The sequence below is a fragment of the Narcine bancroftii genome, chromosome 4 (genome assembly GCF_036971445.1).
Source record: "Narcine bancroftii isolate sNarBan1 chromosome 4, sNarBan1.hap1, whole genome shotgun sequence".
In the NCBI taxonomy this organism is placed as follows: domain Eukaryota; kingdom Metazoa; phylum Chordata; class Chondrichthyes; order Torpediniformes; family Narcinidae; genus Narcine; species Narcine bancroftii.
In genome coordinates, this window is record NC_091472.1 from 298,139,081 (window position 1) to 298,158,777 (window position 19,697).

General features: G+C 36.9%; 1 protein-coding gene across 22 annotated transcripts in view; it reads left to right on the forward strand.

Annotated features, from left to right (window-relative positions):
• The window catches only part of LOC138762132 (kalirin-like), an 873,682-nt gene that overhangs the window by 469,599 nt on the left and 384,386 nt on the right, over window positions 1-19,697 (forward strand). For all 22 annotated transcript variants that reach the window (XR_011356765.1, XM_069935559.1, XM_069935558.1 and 19 more), the window contains 4 exons: window positions 719-841; window positions 6,919-7,110; window positions 9,388-9,519; window positions 11,268-11,498. Coding sequence is in view for 21 of the 22 variants with exons in the window: in XM_069935559.1 (XP_069791660.1) it covers window positions 719-841; window positions 6,919-7,110; window positions 9,388-9,519; window positions 11,268-11,498 (678 nt within the window). In the remaining variant the exon portion in view is untranslated. The remainder of the gene's footprint in view (window positions 1-718; window positions 842-6,918; window positions 7,111-9,387; window positions 9,520-11,267; window positions 11,499-19,697) is intronic.

Here is a 19,697-nt window from a genome sequence, read left to right on the forward strand (position 1 = left end):
AGAGTGGTTACTGTGTGGAATGGGCTTCTAGGAAAGGTGGTGGAGGCAGGGTCAATTTTGTAATTTAAGAAAGAGTTGGATAAGTATCTGGATGGGAGGGGGATGGAGGGATATGGGCAGAGTGCTGGTAAGTGGAATTAGAGGAGGGTACTTGGATCAGTGTGGACTAGAAGGGCCAAACTGACCTGTTTCCGTGCTGTAGTTGTTATTTAGTTATATGGTTATAAGCAAAGGCCCAACATGTCCTGGATATAACCTTCAATCCTGACTATGCTTCCAGCGCAATGGATTTTTTATTGAATTGTGCTATATGTGGTGTGTTCATGTTTCATGTTTCCTAATGCCTTTGAAAGAATATGTATAATTACTTTTCCTAGGTAACAGATTGAATCAAGAAAATAAAATGTTCCTCTTGTGTTAACATTAGTCTGCAGGCATGTAAATAGAGCAATTTCTTGCATACATGTTATACAGTTTGTCAAGAAAACCTGAATGATATACAATATAAGAGTATTTGATATACACTGTTTATCTCTGACATTTTATTTTCTTCCTATCTTTGATCTTCTAACAGAAAGAATTACTCTTTGTCAAACCTATTATTATTTCCATTTGCTTATTTTTAAAATTATATTCTGTTAATGTAACTGCTAGTTGTAAAGATTTTGAAGCTAAATTTCAGCTCCATGACTGCTCTAACTAATACCTTTTTATTTAGATGTTTGATTGGATTAGCCACAACAAGCAATTATTCCTCCAAAGTCACACAGAGATTGGAGTGAGTTACCAGCATACTGTGGATCTACAGACACAGCATAACCATTTTGCAATGAACTCAATGGTAAGTTCTTAGAGGAAAAAAATTAAATTTAAATCATTCTCAGAATGGGCTTGTGAATGAACAACAGAGTGCATGTGTTGCATTAAATTTTATTGAAATGTTCCAAAAAATTGTTATGCAACCATCATGACAGCTACTCCATGGCACCAATATTCCAGAAATATAAATAAATTCTTCTTTATTTAAGAATATATTGCATAATTTTGTCCTTTGTCATATATACACAGAATCACCAAATATTTGATGAAGAATTGAATTCGGTGGCACGGTTAGTGTAGCAATTAGTGCAAAGTTATTATAGTATAAGTGACTTGGGTTCGAATCCAGAGCTATCTGTAACAAGTTTATATGTTCTCCCCATGACCTGTATGGATTTTCTCCAGGTGCTCTGGTTTCCTCCCACACTCCAAAAACAAACCAGATTTGTAGGTTAATTGGTGTATTTGGGTGGCTTGTGGGCAGAAAGCTTGTAAGTGTGCTGTATCTCTAAATTAAAATGAAATTAATTAAATGAAAATTAAATTAATATATTTTGAGAAAATAATGCCTTTATTATAGTTTTATTTTAACTGTTTAGTAATTTTAAAAATAATATTCATCTATTTTATTCTACTCTGTAAAAATAGTGACAAAGCTCCCATAATGAGATAAGAAAAAAAAAGAGAAAATTGGTCACACTTAAATTTGGATTATTTTTTCAGTTTTGAGTATTTGTAAAATGATAAAGAGATTTAATATGATAGATACAGGAAAAATAAAGGGCAAATCTTAACAAATCTTAGTTGTCAAATCAATAAGTACTTTTCCACAAATTGGCTGTGGAAATCTTTCTCCAAATTGGTCTGTGTATCAACAACATAGAATAGGTGAAATTACATTCATAAAAGGGGAAAGAAATTGGGGGAGGAACCCAGATGTGATATTGATCAGAAGGTCTGGGAGATGAAGAGACAGTGGAGAGGCAGCTTAAGGGAAGAAATATTAAGAAGGAGTTTGATGAGAGAAAGGTTAGGGAGGGAGGGGAAGAGAGAGAGAAAGAGAGAGCTCCTCCAACTTTTTTCCCCCTTTATATACTTATTCTCTTTCAACTGGAGTTTGTCATGTTTACTTTTTTCATTCAAAGCTCTAACAAACTCGAATTATTTTTGATGGCAATAATTACTGTGTTTTTTAAAAGACAGATCCTTTGAAACCTTCATCGTCTAGATCTATTACATTATTAAATGTAAATTATAAAATAGTAGCAAATATTTTGGAAAATAGAATGAATAATTTGTTTTCTAAACTAATTAATATGGATCAGACAGGATTTGTTTCTTCAGAAAATGTAGCTAGATGGCTTAACATTATTCATTTAGCAAAAAAAAAAGGTGATCTGAGTGTTACAATGGCTTTAGAAGCAGAAAAAGCATTTGATAGATTAGAATGGAATTATTTGTTTAAGGTTTTAAAAGAGTTTGGATTTGGACTAAATTTCATAAATTAGGTTAAAGCATTATATAATAGTCCTAAAGCTAAAGTAGTAACAAATAGACAGCTATCTATGCCATTTAATTTAACAATATCAAGTAGACAAGCAACCAGCTTTATTTGTTTCAGCTAAAGAACTGCTTGCCTAGATGATTCGCTCAGATTTACAAATTAAGGGCTTTAGGGTAGGTAAAGAGGAAGACAAAATCATTTTGGGGTTTTAAATATTTTATTTAAGATTAAAACAACCATGATAAATTTAATGCAAAATATGGCTTCAAAACAAACATGGTTAATATTTAAAAAAACTCTAAATCTATCTTTTTTCTAAAGGAATACAAGATATTAATTCTGAATGCCATCTTTGGTGTTATGTTTCCTCCATTGTATATAGTTATTGTTGACTACTGTATATATGATCCCAAATTTTAAGAAGATGATTATTAACCATAAAAGGAAAAGGTTTATTCTGATACAGTGGAGTATATCTAGATATTTTACCTTGAGTATTAATTTCTTTATTTATCTTATCCCATATTTCTATCAAATGAGATAATATTGGTGATTTATATGTACATAGCAATTTAGTATTCCATTTATAAACAAATTGATCCCTTCTATTTTCATTAATTCTATTTAATTCTATATCTGCCCAAATCAAATATTTTAATTGAGCAGCATTATAATCATTTTGAAAATTTGGACACAAAATCATTTTATTTGCAGGTGATGTTTTAATATATTTGACCGAACCTGAGTCATCTTTACACAGATTATATCTCCAACTGGAAGAACATGAGGAAGTTTCAGGTTATAAAATAAATTGGGATAAAAGTGAAATTATGCCTTTGACAGTAGATAACTCTACCCAGTGTCAGAGAGATATGCAGTTTAAATATAACCATATAACCATATACGGAGTGGAAACAGGCCATGTCGGCCTTTCAAGTCCGCACCGGTTCACTAGGACAACTCCACTAGCTCAAACCTCCCGCTCACCGCCAATAACCCTCCAACCCCCTCACCTCCATGTACACATCCAACCTTCTCTTAAATGACAGAAGGGACCCTGACGCAACTATCTCATTCGGAAGTTCATTCCATTCTGCCACCACACACTGAGTGAAAAAGCCACCTCTAATATTTCTCCTATAGTGTTGCCCCCTTACCCTTAACTCATGGCCTCTTGTTCCAACCTCCCCTGCCCTCAGGGGAAAGTGTTTGTTTATGTCTAGTCTGTCTATTCCTTTCATAATTTTAAACACCTCTATCAAGTCCCCTCTCAGTCGTCTACGCTCCAATGAATAAAGTCCCAGTCTCCTTAATCTCTCCCTGTAATCCAGATGCTGTAAGCCAGGCAACATCCTTGTAAACCTGGCCAAAGATATTAAATATTTAGGAATACATATGGATAACAATTTGAAAAAATTATATAAATTCAATTATTTATCTTTATTTAAAAAGATTGAGGAAGATTTTTTAAAAATAGATAAATTTACCCATAACTTTCATTGGAAGGGTGAATTGTATAAAGATTAATGTATTTCCAAGGATGCAATTTCTTTTCCAGATGTTGCAAATATTAATACCTCAAAAAGTTTTTCAAGAATTAAATTAAAAAAAAGAACATTTCTTTGGAAAGGTAAAATGGCAAGAGTTTCTATAGAGAAGTTAGCATGGAAATATGAATTAGGAAGACAACAGCTCCTTAATTTTAAGAATTATTATCATGCAGCACAGTTGAGATTACTTGCTTCTTTATTTGAAAATGTTAAACCAATGTGGGTTAACATAGAACTGAACAAAATTGGAGGGAAAAAAAATCAGAAAAATTTATATGTAAGTGGGAATCTAAATTGTTGTTTGTTGATAAAGACACACCATTATTGAAGCATTTACATAATGTTTGGAATAAAATGAATCAAGATATCAGTGGAGGGTTTTTATCATCTAAATGCCATTGATTAATCCTCTTTTGGTCTTTTCAAGAGATAATCAGTTCTTAAATATATGGTATCGTAAAGTGAATGTTAATGTGGAAGACTGCTATGAAAGAGGACAATCAACATTGTTTGAACAATTGAGGAACTAATATGCCATACCACATAATACTCTTTGTTGTTATTTTCAATTAAGGGCATATTTGAGAGATAAATTAGGGGCAGCAATGTTTTTGTCTAATTGTACTGAGGTAGAACTTCATGAGGAGTGGGAATGTCAAGAAATTTATTTCTTTGATATTGTGGCAGTGTGAGCAGTGGAAGAAACACAGCCGCCACATTGAGGGTTGTTAACAACAGTTTTTATTCAAATTCAGTGTGCCCCTTTAAGGGCAGCGTGAGCTCAGTCACCTGGTGCATTGTGACATCATCATCGGTGCCCAGGGTGGGCGCTGGAAGGGATGCTGGAGTCAGAGAAACCTCTGATGATGCCATTTCCCCATGGCTGCCCCGCCACGTGGCAAGACAAGACATGAGGATGTGCGCTGCCACACAATATTTATTATTGTAAATAGAAACTCCTAAATTAGGAGATGGGAAACAGATTTGAATATTATGATATATCAACAAATTTGGGAAAATTTATGTAGAGATTTTATGACATACTATTTATGTAAGGAACAGATTAGTTCAATACAATTTTTTCCATCAATTATATCTTACACCACAGAAGTTGAATAGATTGAAATCAGATATATCAGATCAATGTTTTAGATGTGGTGAAGATGTAGGATCTGTCATACATTCAACAGATGTGAGACCCCTTTGAATATAAGTACTTTGCTACAACAAGTTACAGGAGCTGATTTTCCATTAAATCCTGATCTGTTTTTAGTAGGAAATATCAAAATTATAACTCCAAAATTGAAATAATCAATTTATCATTTGAAATTTGTTAAATTAGCATTACCAGTTGCAAGAAAATGAATTGCAATCACTTGGAAATTGGATCTATCTTTAACATTGCCAAGGTGGCATGCTGAAATTCAAAGTTGTATTGCTTTGGAAAAAAATTACTTAAAATCTAAGAAATAAATATTCTATGTTTTTATAAATTTGGAGCCTGTACACTCAGATAATAGGATTAAATTTATCGCGATATCCTTTTTTCCCTCGAGCCCTGCAGAATTCTCCTCTCTATGTTTGTGTTAGAACTGATGACACATCTCTCTCTGCAATCCAAGGTTCTTTGTTACTTTTTCTTTTTCTATCTTTTTATACATATTTTTTATTTTTCTATTTGTATTTTTTTCTTTTTCTTTTGGGTTGGGTTGAAAACCATCAATTTGTTCTTTTTTTTAATATCTGTATATTGTAATTATTGTAGTTACTGTATGGATGGTATATTAAATAAAATATTCAAACAAAAACTTCTTACAGACTGTCAGAAAGTATTTTCAGGCTGCTACCTCACTCCAAGCATTAAGTTAGGAATTCTATCTGTGATCAGATTCTCTAATACCATGTAATCCCCTTGCTATTTGCTCTCTACAAATAAAGAATACTAATTAACTGGAAGAGTTACAAACCTCATCAATCTATTTGTTCCAGTCAATTACATCAATAAGTAATGTTCTATACTTGTCATATTCTGGGACAAAAGTTGAAACAGTATTAATTTATTAACATGAAGTCATTGTGCAAACAAATTTTCTGGCAAGCATTGAACTGTAATGTAGGGTAAAAAGTTTTGTTTATTTAGAAAATTTGGGAAACCTTTCAATAGTTTATAAAAGCTACAAATCATTTAAACAGAGCACTTTATATTCCATGAACTCTAAACTTTCCTAAAATGTAAAAGCTTATGTGATGCCAGTTAAATAAAATTAGCAATATTTGTCAAAAATATTTGTTGAACATTTGGTGATTTCTGCAGATGACATGTTAATATAAGCATTTGTGTTTTAGTATGGTTGATCTACCAGTTTGTAGAAGTCATCAGCCGATTCTCATGTTTAGTCAACTAAGCATAATTATTATGCACTGTCAGGACATTATATAGATGACAGCAACCTTTTCTCTACAATGACTTCATTTTAAGAGAGTCAGTGGATACTACTGTCCAAGTTGAAACAAGAGTCCAAATACCACATTTTGGGTAACTATAGAACATGTTTAAAGAGTGAGGTTGGATGATAATATATCAATAGAGCTGACATATCAATATATCAATGCCACTGAACAATCCTTGCACTATATGTAAAAGGGGCATCAAATTGAACCTCGTTTGATATTTTTATTCAAACGAGCCAGCAAGCAATTTGCTTAAATTTGAATGTGTGCCATAAGTTTTAATGTTTTAAAAGAATAATTGATCTGTGTTGATTTACTTTAAAGAGAAAAGCAAATCTCTTCCTGTTCTGTTTAATGTAGTTGCTTTGAAGGTACTTTTCATCCATTATTTTAAAATTTCCTTGTGATGATATAAACAGGAAACATCCTTTTGGGATTACCCTTTTATTTAAAGAAACAAGAAAATTACTGTCTTAACCTGGGCATTAATGATTAACAAAAGTTAATGTTACCTTTGCTGCAGTCTTGATAGATGGAGCTGATGACAGGATACTTTGAGTTAATTTTGTTACTTGTAATTTTCTGCCTTTTCAGAACGCATATGTCAACATCAATAGAATCATGTCTGTTGCATCCAGGCTTTCAGAGGCTGGTCATTATGCATCTCAGCAGATCAAACAGATATCTGTTCAACTTGATCAAGAATGGAAGAGCTTTGCAGCTGCTCTGGATGAGCGTAGCACGATCTTGGCAATGTCTGCTGTATTTCACCAGAAGGCTGAACAGGTGAGTTTCAGGATAAAACATTCTTATTACATATTGCAGAATTGGTGTTGAATATGCATTTTCACAAACAAGATATTTTCTTTACTCAGTAAAGGATTAATGCAAAGACTAGCATTTTTATAATATTTAAGTTTATCAATCCCTATTTCTATTTTGGCTGTAATGTTAAAACTATGCATCTAAAAAAAATCTTTAAACATTCACTTTAGAAAGTGAATTTTGAAAACAAGATATCTATTTTACAGAATTCTAACAAACGACAGCTTCATTAGGAATGCATTACAATCATATTCTCTTATTCAATAATTAATCCTAAAATTGTTTCAAATTTATTCAAAACGTCAGAATCATTTTTTCTCTCTTTTTCCATTTCTTATTTAAAAATGAAAATAATTTTAGCCACATGGAAAATGTAAAAAGAGTACAAACATCCCCTCAAGAGTTATGCTGGAACAATGAGTTGTAATTTTGTATGTCTCTGTGTCATTGTCAAGTTCTAATTAACCAATCACTCTCACAGTTGGGACTGTTTTAAGTAATAAGCATGCTACATTCAATATTTAATCATAATACTGAAGTGAAAATTAAAGGGGCATTTGGAATTATTGCTATGGAAGTACGATACTTTGGACTGGAAGCATATAATTGCCCTCAATGTTTGGATGAGTGGTAGTATCTAAAGAGGAAATGATGAGAGTGTGGAGTCATGTCACTGGGTTCTTGTTGTATCACTCTAGGACTCTTATGGCTTTATAAGTTCATTCATTGTGCCTCTATTTCATTTCAGTCAAACTAAAGAACAAATGATACTGAAAATGTGCCAGATATTTTGAATATTATACCCAGGTTGCTGTATCATTGCAACATTAAATTTTGACCTTGTTATGTTGGGAACCAAATTTCTCTTGTAAGCACGTGAATCCAAATATCTATGCCTCTCTAAATTTGCCTCATTTTTATAACCAAATTTTCACATTTTACCACTGGCAGGCAGCAGGACATTTGATGGTCTGAAATTCTCTCTGAAAATAAAACTGTCTCTTGTATCTCTAACAATCCTGATCTATTTCCTTAGAACTCTTTCATCGTAATCACCAATCCCAATATCTTCTTACATGGATCAGTGGCTAATTTAACTAAGAATGGTCCTGTGAAATACTTTAGATGTTTTCTTACATTAAAGGGTCTATGTAAAAGTAACATTGTTACCTTTGTTAAACCTTCAGGCTCTCAATGACTCTTTTATGGCTCTTCTAATTCTTTAGTAATAAAACAATATTTACATTTTGGAGTCGTTGTAGTAAATAGGAAAGGACTTTATTATCCTTTGTAGAGGTCCATTGTCATAAGGTGTCATGTGCAGTTTTATAAGATTTAGTAATATTTCTCCCCTATCACTGTTGTCTTGGATGTAAATATTAAATATTACTCCCTGCCATTTGAAAGTAGTTCTTAAATTGTTTCAACCAATTTCAAAATACACTTCTGGTTGACTCCCAGTTTCCTTAGGATTATAGTCACCTGCATTTTTCCTGTTGGTCTGATTTAGAATGTGTTGAATGCTTTGGATTTGAGAAAATGTAATACCTGAGGCATGTGCTTCTGTAAAGGATAGTTGTTTATTTTTGGTTCAAAATGTATCTTGACCCTTGAACCATTCTCAATGGATCTTAATGCAGCTGCTTATCGATGCACTATTTTAATTGTAAGTCTGACTGGGGCACACGTTAATTTGAGCAGATCAACAAAGGATGATGGCAGACAGGATCCAACCCAAAGGATAAGCAAGTGTGTTATGATTTATTTTTACTCTTTAAATGTTCTTTTGGAGGTAGATGGGACATGGCAGGGTTCTTGTTACCAAAACACAATAAGGAAATACTATGGTACTCCACTTCATTCATCTGCCTCATTGATCTTAACCTATGCTACAGATAGGATTTAAAGCTTCAATTCTCTAATTTGCTTTGTTGAAAAGCAGATATTTTGAAGAAATTCACAGGAACGGCATTCAGTGCATCCAACTTGAAACCATCTTTCCTTCCTTTGTTCATCATATACCTTTTCAGTGGAGATGGAAAATTCATTCTAATTTCTTTTTCCTTTTCCCACATCTTGGTAATTTTCTCCTTTTTTTAGTTAATACCAAATTACCTTTAAAAAAAAAAATGACCCTCGATACAACAATCAAAATCAGAACACACTGTGTCAAAGAAAATGTCTTAATTTTCCTTTTTTCACTTACTTTAGATATATATGTATATATGTCTTTTCCAGTATTTATCAAGTGTTGATATTTGGTGCAAAACCTGTGCTGAGGGAGGACTTCCATCTGAAATGCAAGACTTGGAGATCGCCATTCACCACCATCAAACTCTATATGAACAGATCACACAGGCATACGCAGAGGTAAAGAAAATTTTAACTCATTATATAAAGGAAGAAAATAACTATTTGCCATTTTACTTACTAGTTAATGTTCCCAAATTTCAGATGAGTTTTCCAGTTAGTCTTTATTCTTTTCCTTCTAATCTAATACCTGTGAATTCAGCAGTATAATTTTGTCAATAGTCAACTCATTGTAACTCAAAGCCTCAGTAAAGGCCTCTACTTTATTCCTCTTAGCTGCCCTCAATTAGAAGGCCCCACTCTAATCTCTGTCTCATCTTTACCACCCCCTCCAAGTTTACCCTATCGGAGACGGAACATACCGTCAGTGGAGGCCTCTCCTTTACCCGCCTTTGACCACCTCAATGAATGAAATCTTCACATAATTCAAAGTGTTCAATGTTTGCAATTTTTACTCTACATAATTCCGAGAAACCCATTATTACATTACATTTGCAAATCTAAATTGTTGGTCATTCTTGTAAACTTATTATTGGGGAAGCACTTCAGGGATGTTGCACACCACCATGCATGCATTTTGAAGGTAGCATTTGGAGCTAGACAGTATACCTTCAGTTCGAAGGGCAAATTTAAAATTTAAATTTAGACATAGAGCATGGTAACAGGCCCTTTTGCCCATGAATCCATGCTTCACAATTACACCCAATGACCTTTAACTCTGGTACATTTTGAAGGATGAGGAAACCTGAGCACTTGGTGGAACCCCATGCAGACACGAGGAAAACATAGAAACACCGTACAGACAGCACCGGAATCAAACCCTGGTAGCTGACAGTGTAACACATTACACTAACTATGCTTGGATTTATTGGAACAAACATTGAAGAAAAATAGTTAACTTTAATTAAACCATGGTGAAGTATTCATACCAATTGATCATATTGGATAACTCTCAAGTCACTCTCTACAGTGGACGGAGGTGGTGGAGATCTTTCGGGTTTTTAGGTGTAAGCATCACCAACAATCTGTCCTGGTCCTATGACGTTAACACGACAGCCAAGAGAGCACACCAAGACTTCTTCATCTTTACAGGCCTAAAGAAATGAAACATGTCCCCTGTGTTTTCTATCAATTTTTATAGATGCCCCATAAAGCATGTCCTACCCAGAGGCAATACACCTTGATGAAGGACCTGAAACATGAAATTCTGCAGAGGCTGTGATTGTAGTAAAAACACAAAATTGCTGGAGGAACTCAGCAGGTCTGCATGACCTGCATGTACATAGGAGGTAAAGATATACAACCAATGTTTCAGGCTCCTGAATAAAAAGGCTCAGAAGGAGGGAAGAAAGAGCAGAGTGAGGAGCACAGGCCTACAGGCAGGAGGTGATCATTTGACATGGATGGGGGACAGGAGAGGAAAAGTGAGAATTGATTGAGGGAGAGGGTGGCTCTGTAAATGCAGAGCTGCAGGAAAAGAAGCAGAGGGAAAGGGAATGAGAGATAGAGTTAGGGAAAGCAATCAACATAGTAAAGACCCATCCCACCCTGGTAACACCCCCCTCCCCACTTCTGTTAGACAGAATATACATGTTTAAAAACATGCCCCATCAGATTCAATTATCGTTTTTTCCCCAATGTTGCCTTGCCATTGATTTAATGGACATTTTTCTCTATAACACTATACTCTGAACTTTTGTTTCATTTTTCACTATGTATTGTACTGGACAGCAAGCAAATCAAAGTTTTTCATTGTATGTCAGTACATGTAGCGATAAACAATTCCACTCAATTTATATTTGTTACAGGTGAGTCAGGATGGCAAAGCTCTTCTCGATGTGTTGCAGCGGCCTTTAAGTCCAGGAAATTCGGACTCGCTCACTGCAACTGCAAACTACTCCAAAGCGGTTCATCGGGTCTTAGACATTGTACATGAAGTATTGCATCACCAGAGAAGGCTTGAAAGTATCTGGCAACATCGTAAAGTCCGACTGCATCAACGGCTTCAGCTCTGTGTATTCCAGCAAGATGTTCAGCAGGTAACTATTTGAAGTATCAGATCCTGTGCACAATCTCATCAATTATATACATAAAAATATTGTATATACAATGTCCCAAGATGCTTTATTAGTGCAATATCAAAATTTAAAATTAATATCAAATATCAGTAATATTAGCATTTGGAGGTTTTGGAACTAAAGGTTAATTTGATGAGGCATCAAATTTGCTGACAGAATTCAAAGAATAAATTAACTTATTCTTAGTGGCATGCTGTTGTATCTGGGTAGAGTATTGTACTGTTGCAACAAATGCTCAATGCTATCTGTATAGAGTTTTCACAGTTTCAGATGATCCATCCCTCATGGATGGGCAAGAAGGTAATTTGCTACAGTAAATTGTGGAGGTGTCTGGTAGAATTTTGAGGGAGTTGACGGGATAATGGGAAAATAAATTAGGACACATGTTAATGAATGCTAAATAGTTGCTACGGACTTGGTAGACTGAAGGACCTGTTTCTATACTGTTTCCATGATGTAAAGAAGTGAGCTGCTTTTGTGAATTGTTGTTTTATTATGCAGTTATATAGTGAGACAACAAGAAGGATCATTGCAGTTTTCTTTTGGAGACTATTTTAATATAAATAAAGCAAACTCAAAAGTGAGGAGAAAGGTTTTGTCAAGTGTGATAAATTAATACCAAGAGCCGAAAATAACCAACTAAAGCAGTGGTCACACACCACTTTAAGTATTCCCTATGTCATAGGTGCTCTGTGATTAGTAAGAATTACTTAAGATGGTATGTGGGTGGAAAGAAAAAGTTTGAAAACCACTGTTTTAATCGTACCTGATTGACTCGTTATGTGCACAGTTTCATAACTCTAAAGGAAATGATCCAATGACCATTTTTCTCAAGCAAAATATTTCAGTAACAATTGGGTCTAGAGCAGTAGTTCTCAACCTTCCCTTCCCACTCACATACCACCTTAAGCAATCCTTTATTAATCACAGAGGACTTATAACATAAGGATTACTTAAAGCAGTATGTGAGTGGAAAGAAAAGTTTGAAAACCACTGCCCTAAATGTACAAGATAGAAATGTAAGCACGGTATAATCCACTTCAGAATTTCTGTGATTCAAGTCACAAGAACTAACATTTGGAAATGTATAGTACATATAATGCATACATATGAAGACATTTATTCCTTGTTTTTGATAATTTTAATAATTTAAACATTCTTTGGTCAATTGTTAGTCTTGCTGAAAAAAACTCTCTTCAATCTCTGATCTGATGTCATCAGCCCTTTTCTACATTTTGGCATGGTAATGTTCCTGTATTAGTTTAATTATATATAATTATACAAGTAATCTTAAAATGACTTCTGTGAAGCCCTGTACCTAAATTTATTTCCAGGATTTATTCCATGAGCTACATACTGTTTCTTGATGCCATTGCCATTCATGCAATAGCTCTGCTCAAATCTTTACAATTTTCATGGGTAACTCCAACTATGAGAGTTTCAGTTAATCCTAATCTAAGCTTTCCTTCTTTCATTTTGTATTCTTCAGGTAGTCATTTATAACTTCTACACAGTTGTATCTCTCAGCAATACTTTTCCATCTGAACCTTCCACATTAAACCTTCAAAGGGCATGTGCTTGTAAAAAAAATCTTAGGATTTATTTGGAGATTTTAAATTATTTGGTCACAGGGTGGCAGAATTTTTTTTGTGTGTTTGGTTCCATTGTTATTCCAAAATCAGGCACTATTTAACTGACCCAGAAACTCTACTATTTCATGCCTGGTTTGAGAATATGCTGATCCAGAGCCATTTGGTTGTCTCCAACGAGACAGCATCAACATTGACTTCTCCAATTTCCACTAACACCGGTTTTTTTCACCCCATCCCCTTATCCCTTATTTTCCCTTATCTCTTTGGCCCCATACCTTGTCCCTTCCTTCCCTTTCCCCTCCCTTTCTCTACTTGCTTCCCTTTCTTCAGCTCTCCACCCTCTTCCATTCCTTCCTCCTATTTGTCCTCTGCCACTTCTAATGCCAGCTAGCTTGATTTTTTTTTCATTTCTTCCCCATCCCACCTGATTTCATCAATTGCCTGCCAAACTTTGCTCCTCCTCCTCCCCACATTTATTTGGGCATCCGTCTATTTTATTACAATTTCCGGATGAAGGGTTTTGATCCAAAACATCAACTATCCATTACCTTCCATGGATGCTGCCTGACTAACTAAGTTCCTTCTTTGTATGTTTCTCCAGGGCCATTTCCTGCCTAGTCATCTTTTGTCAAAAGCCTTCAGGTTCAGCTGCAGGCCATCGTGATGAGGAGCATTTTGGTTGGGTGGGGGGAGATTTAAGACCTCAATTACAAGAAGAAATACTACTTAAAATAAAAGTAAACTACTTCTATAGCTTTTGAATTATAAGAGTGAGGTGGTCTCTGAAACTTACAAAAGTTTTACAGATCTTGGTGCAAATAGAATGTTTCATCTGGCAGAGAGTCTAGAACCAGAAGCTGTAGTCTCAAAGAGGTACAGCAAAGATGAGAAATTTCTTGACTGAAGAAATGCTGAATCTTTTGAATTTGGCACCCCATGAGTATGTGGGTACTCAGTCATTGTGTTCATTCCAAACAAAGAATGATTTACCTGCATATTAAGGGAATCAAGAGATCAGAAGATGTTGCAGCAAAATTGAAGTAAAAGACTCCATGATGGAGAAAGCGCCAAGTGCCAAATGACCTACTTCTTAAGTCCTTTTATTCTTTAAAATGGCCTGGAATCCTTGAAGTATTTATCCCTCCACAAAAATACAAATAGATAATCCATGTAATAATTTTATTGCAGCTTTTGGAAGTTTGCCTTTCCTGAACAGGCTCCCATGGTGCCTATTCTATATAAAATTTCAATGGAATGTTTTATCTGCTAAACATTTTGTAATATCCTCAGGTCATGAAAGAACCTTTATAAATGCATGACCTTTATTTTGTACTATTTTAAAAATTAACTAATTTGTTTTTATATCATATATAATTTTTAGTTCCCAACAAACCATGGAAATTTTCATGTTGTTTGCAACGCTGTAATTCATCACACACCTGACATTTGATTGTTGCTGCTTTACATGCATTTAAACGAGGCTGCATTTGGTGCTTACACTCAGTTGAGCCCCCAGAAAAAAAGATAATGAAATTAGTCAACTTCAAGTTTAAAATGGTAATAGAGTAGTTCTTAACAAGAAGCAAGCACTGAAACATGACCTGATGGGAATTCAACCAGTTTTGTGCGAATCTGGACATTGTTGCACAGCAACCAGAGAAGAGAAAGAGCCCTTAAAGGCACTCTCCTCCTGGTAGTTGCACAGCACAACACACACTTTGATTGCAATGGAGGTGACAGAAGTAGGAGGGAAAGAAGAACCAGCTCTGACAATCACTCAGAGAAACATGCTGACCCTGGTCAAGGAGAAACATGCCTGAAGGTGTGTGTCATGAAGAGTAGAGGCATAAAATATAGAACATAAAAACATACAGCACAGGAACAGAATCCTCAGCTCACAATGCCTGTGCCAACCATAATGCCAAATTAAACTGCAAGTGATCCATATCCCTGCATTCTCCTATCTGTCCAAATGCCTCTGAAACATCACTATCATATCTATTTCCACCACCCAGCTGCAATGTACTCCAGACACAATAATCCCTGTGTAAAAATACTTGTCTTGCATATTCCCTTTAAAATTGTCCCCTGTCACCTGGCTTAAACCATGCCTTCTATTATGCAATATTTCCACCCTGGAATAAAGACATTACCTATTCTATCAATGCATGTCATAATTTTATAAACCTCTTATATCTCCCCTGAGCCTCCAATGCTCCAGAGAACAAACCAAGCTTGTTCAACCTGTCCTTGTAGATAATACTCCCTAATCCAGGCAACATCTCGGTGAAAAATGAGTGACCCTCTAATGCACCCTCTCCAAAGCCTTCCACATCCTTCCTCTAATGTGGCAACCAGAACTGCACACAGCACTTCAAATGTAGCCAAACCAAAGTTTTATATAGCTGCAAAATGACTTGACAACCTTTATCCCAATGCCCCAGAAGATGAAGGTAAAATGATCTTGCCATTTACTGTATACCTTCTTCTTAGATTTGACCTGCCAAAGTGCAACACCTTATTTTGTGTGGATTAAACTCTATCTGCCATTGCTTTCCCATATCTTGAACTGATCTGTATCCTTAAACAATCTTCTTTACTATCCACATCTCCAGCAAATGTACTAACCATCCTATCTACATTTTTATCCAAATCATTTGTATATGTTGCAGTAAACAGAATTCTCAGTACCAGTTCTGGTGGAACACTATTCATAACAAACATTTTGTCAGAAAAACACTTCCAAAGCTGGTCTTCTCTGGTCAGACCACTTTTGAATCCAATCTTCTGAGTCTCCATGGATCTCGTGTGTCTAAATATTCTGATTTAGCCTACCATGAGAGACCTTGTCAAATGCCTTACTAAAGTCCATGTAGACAATCTTCATTGTCCCATTCTCATCATTCAACCAAGCAGATAAATTCCAAAGGATTGATGAAAGGAAGATATGTCAAGATTATCTGTACACCATTGTTTACATCTGTAGAGTGTAGATAACCACAGAAATAAGTATTTTTTTCATGAAAGACTGAGTTCTTTAAGCAAGATTCTAACTTTTCTCACTAAATTTGAAATAGCTGAACTTATTTCTGGGAAATTACAGACTCAAAAATGCAGCATAAGTAGCAGAGCACATGGTTAATGGCAGGATTCTTAACAGAATGGAAGAACAGAGGGACCTTCGGGTCCAAATCCATAGATCTTATCAAGGTTGCCATAAAAATTGATAGGGTAACTAAGAAGGCTTATGGTATGATGGTCTTTGAGTTTAAGTGTTTAGAGGTAATGCTGGAACACTATAAAACTCTGGTTCAACCACACTTGGAATATTTTGTTCATTTCTGGTCGCCTCATTACAGAAAGATGTGGAAGCTATGGAGAGGGTGCAGAGAAGATTTACCAGGATATTACATAGATTAGAGAACATGTCTTAAGAGCCAATGTTAACAGAGCAAGGGCTTTTCTCTTTGGAGCAAAGAAGGATGAGAGGTGACTTAATAGAGGTCTACAATATTATGAGAGACATAGATAGGATGGACAGCCGGCAACTGTTTCTTAGGGTGAGAGCAGCAAACACCAGAGTTTAAGGTGAAGGCAGGAAAATTTAGGGTAGCCATCAGAAAGTACACTGAAAGTAATTCATCATTCCATCAACATAGAGGCTCCAGGACAGACCCAGGAATTTGAAGTTCTTGACTCTCTCCACTACAGAGCCCTGCACTGTGGAAGACATTAGCAGTACACTTGTCTTTCAAGACAGTCAGGGAAGAGATGTGTGTGCAGTCATGATCTCCAGAGAGAAGGTGATTTGGAAGCTGAATGGTCTAAGGATAGATAAGTCTCCCAGGCCAGATGGAATGCACTCTCAGGTTCTAAAAGAAGTAGTTATGTAGAGACATTAGGATTAATCTTCCACAATTCAATAGATTCTGGTATGGTTCTGGAGCACTGACTGGAAAAATGTAAAGGTCACTCCACTATTTAAAAATGGAGGAAGACAGCAGGAAATACATTTTAGACATGTTAGCCTAATGTTGGTGGTTATGAAGTATCTGGAGGTACATGACAAGATGGACCTCTGGCAGACCACAGTCTGGTGTGTGTAGCACTATCGATCAACCACATTAGACAGAGAGTTGTGATTAATAGGCTTTAATCATCTTAAGACAACAACAGATCTCAGATGTTGCTGGCCCGGTTCCAAGACAGGTACTGAGGGAGGAGTATGGGCATAACAGCCTTTATGGAGATTTCTGAAGGGAGGAGTCATAGGTGCAAGGGTTGGGCTAGCCCATACAGTACATTCATACAGGCAGTGCTAATAGCTATACAGTGGTTCCACCACATTCAACCCTTCTTGCAAAACAAAGTCTGACGGGGTGAAGTGAGTCAAGTGTGTCCATTACAGGTTCAGCCTGTCCAATGGTCTCGTCTGCCATTGCGACTGTCGTAGGGTTTTCTGTGGCTCAGCTGTTGGCTCCTGGGCAGTGTTTTGAGTGACAGACTGTGCCTCTGGTGGTTGAGGGAGGTTAATAGGATTGTGGGGTTGCTCAATCTGGAGTTGGGGTAGGGCTCAGGGTGCAATTGGTGGGGCTGGCTAGCCAGGGTTACCGTGAGATAATGTTAATTGGTTGGTCGAGGGGTTCCCTGCATGTGCCAGATCTCATATGGAAACTGGGTCCTGTCACCCATCCTGGTACTCCATGTAAGCATATTGGGGGCTTGTGTGGGGAAGGTGGAACTTCTCGAACAGAGGGTCAGTCTTATGGCTTCTGGTATACCACTGGAAAGGATGGGTTCATGGGTCGTCAGCCAGGACGGCAGTGTGGTTCCTGACACTAACTTCCTGGTGAAAGAAAAGAGCCTTTCATGTGGTGTCACATTAGTAGCAGTGCAGAGGAGGGACCTGGTGGTGCGGAGCACCTCAGGGAGAACTTCTTGCTGCTGGGAGATGGGCAGGCCTTCCAGATGGTGGTGTTCTCCCTTTCTATCTGGCCATTCCCTGGGGGTTATAATCTCTGGTCCTGCTCATGGCTATGCCCTTGGCTAGCAGGTACTAGCTCAGCTCCTCACTCATAAATGAGGATCCTCAGTTGCTATGGATATAGCAAGGGAATCCAAACAGAGTGAATATGTGTCGTGTCTTTATGTTTGTAGCCGTGGTCATGTGTGGGCAGGGGATGGTGAAAGGGAGTATTCATCAATGATATTTAGGAAGTATAGTTTCCTGTTGATGGAAGGGAGGGGGCCCTTGAAGTCCATACTCAAGTGTTTGAAAGGATGGGAGGCTTTAATCAGATGAGTTTTGTCTGGCTGATAAAATTGGGGTTTACACTCAGCACACATTAGCTCCAGGTCAGTTCCCTGATATCTTCAACAGACTAAGGGAGGTTGCGAGCTCAAACAAAGTGGTAGAACCTGGTGACCCCAGGGTGGCAGAGACTTCTGTGGAGGGCTTGGAGGTGGTCCAACTGCATGTTGGCGTATGTCCCCTTGGGCAGGCCATCAAGAGGCTCATTGAGCTTCCCGGGCCAGTGCAAGATCTTGTAGTTGTAGGTAGATAGCTCAATTCTCCTCCTCAGAATCTTGTTGTTCTTAATTTTTCTCCATTGTTTGTTATTGAACATAAAGGCGACTGCTCGTTGGTCAATCAGCAGGGTGAATGGTTTGCCGGCCAGGTAATACCTTAGTTGAGCACAGCTTCCACTATGGCCTGGGCCACCTTCTTGATGGCTGAATGCTTGGGTTTGGGGCTCTGGAGGGTTTGGAAAAAAAATGCCATGGCCCTTGTAAGGTAAAACATCATGAGATGGGAATGTGTAGGGAGTTACCCTGTACAGGGCAGTAACAAGAAGGGGAGGTGTCCTTGTACTCCTGTTAGGTAAAACATCATGAGATGGGAATGTACAGGGCTGTAACAAGATGTGAATGCATCCTTGTACTTACAAGATAAGAGAGACATTGATGGATTGAGAGGCAGGAAGCTAGCAGGGAAAGGATAGCAACAGTTTTAGTCATTGGACAAGTAATGATATGATGATGTTCTAAGCACATATCCAAGGGTATAAAAAATCACCATTTTGCTGATAACGGCAGAATGCATTCTCCGACTAACATGTTTAGTCGCAAGTGTTACAATCCGGTAATAAAGAACAAAGAACCCTGATTTCGACTCAGCCTGGTGTTTGTCTCACTCATTCATGAACAAAGCAGACCTAACACCCTGCCCACCTGGTTGAGCATGGCAGTCAGGGCAAAGTTGGATGCATCACTTTCTAACTGGAAGGGGATGAATTCATTTACAGCATGCATCGCCGCCTTGGTGATATCGCCCTTGATGCATGTGAACGCCACTTGGGCTTCTGCTGATGGGAAAAGTTGTTTATTTCACCAGGGGGCGGGCTTTGTCTGCATAATTAGGGACCCAGGCATGATAAGAAAAGAACCCCAAACACCTTTTCAGGGCCTTGTGGGTATGGGGCAATGGGAGCTCCAGCTGGGGGCACATGTGGTCAGGGTCGGGCTCAATGATGCCATTCTCTACCATGCAACGAGGATGGCCAGCTGT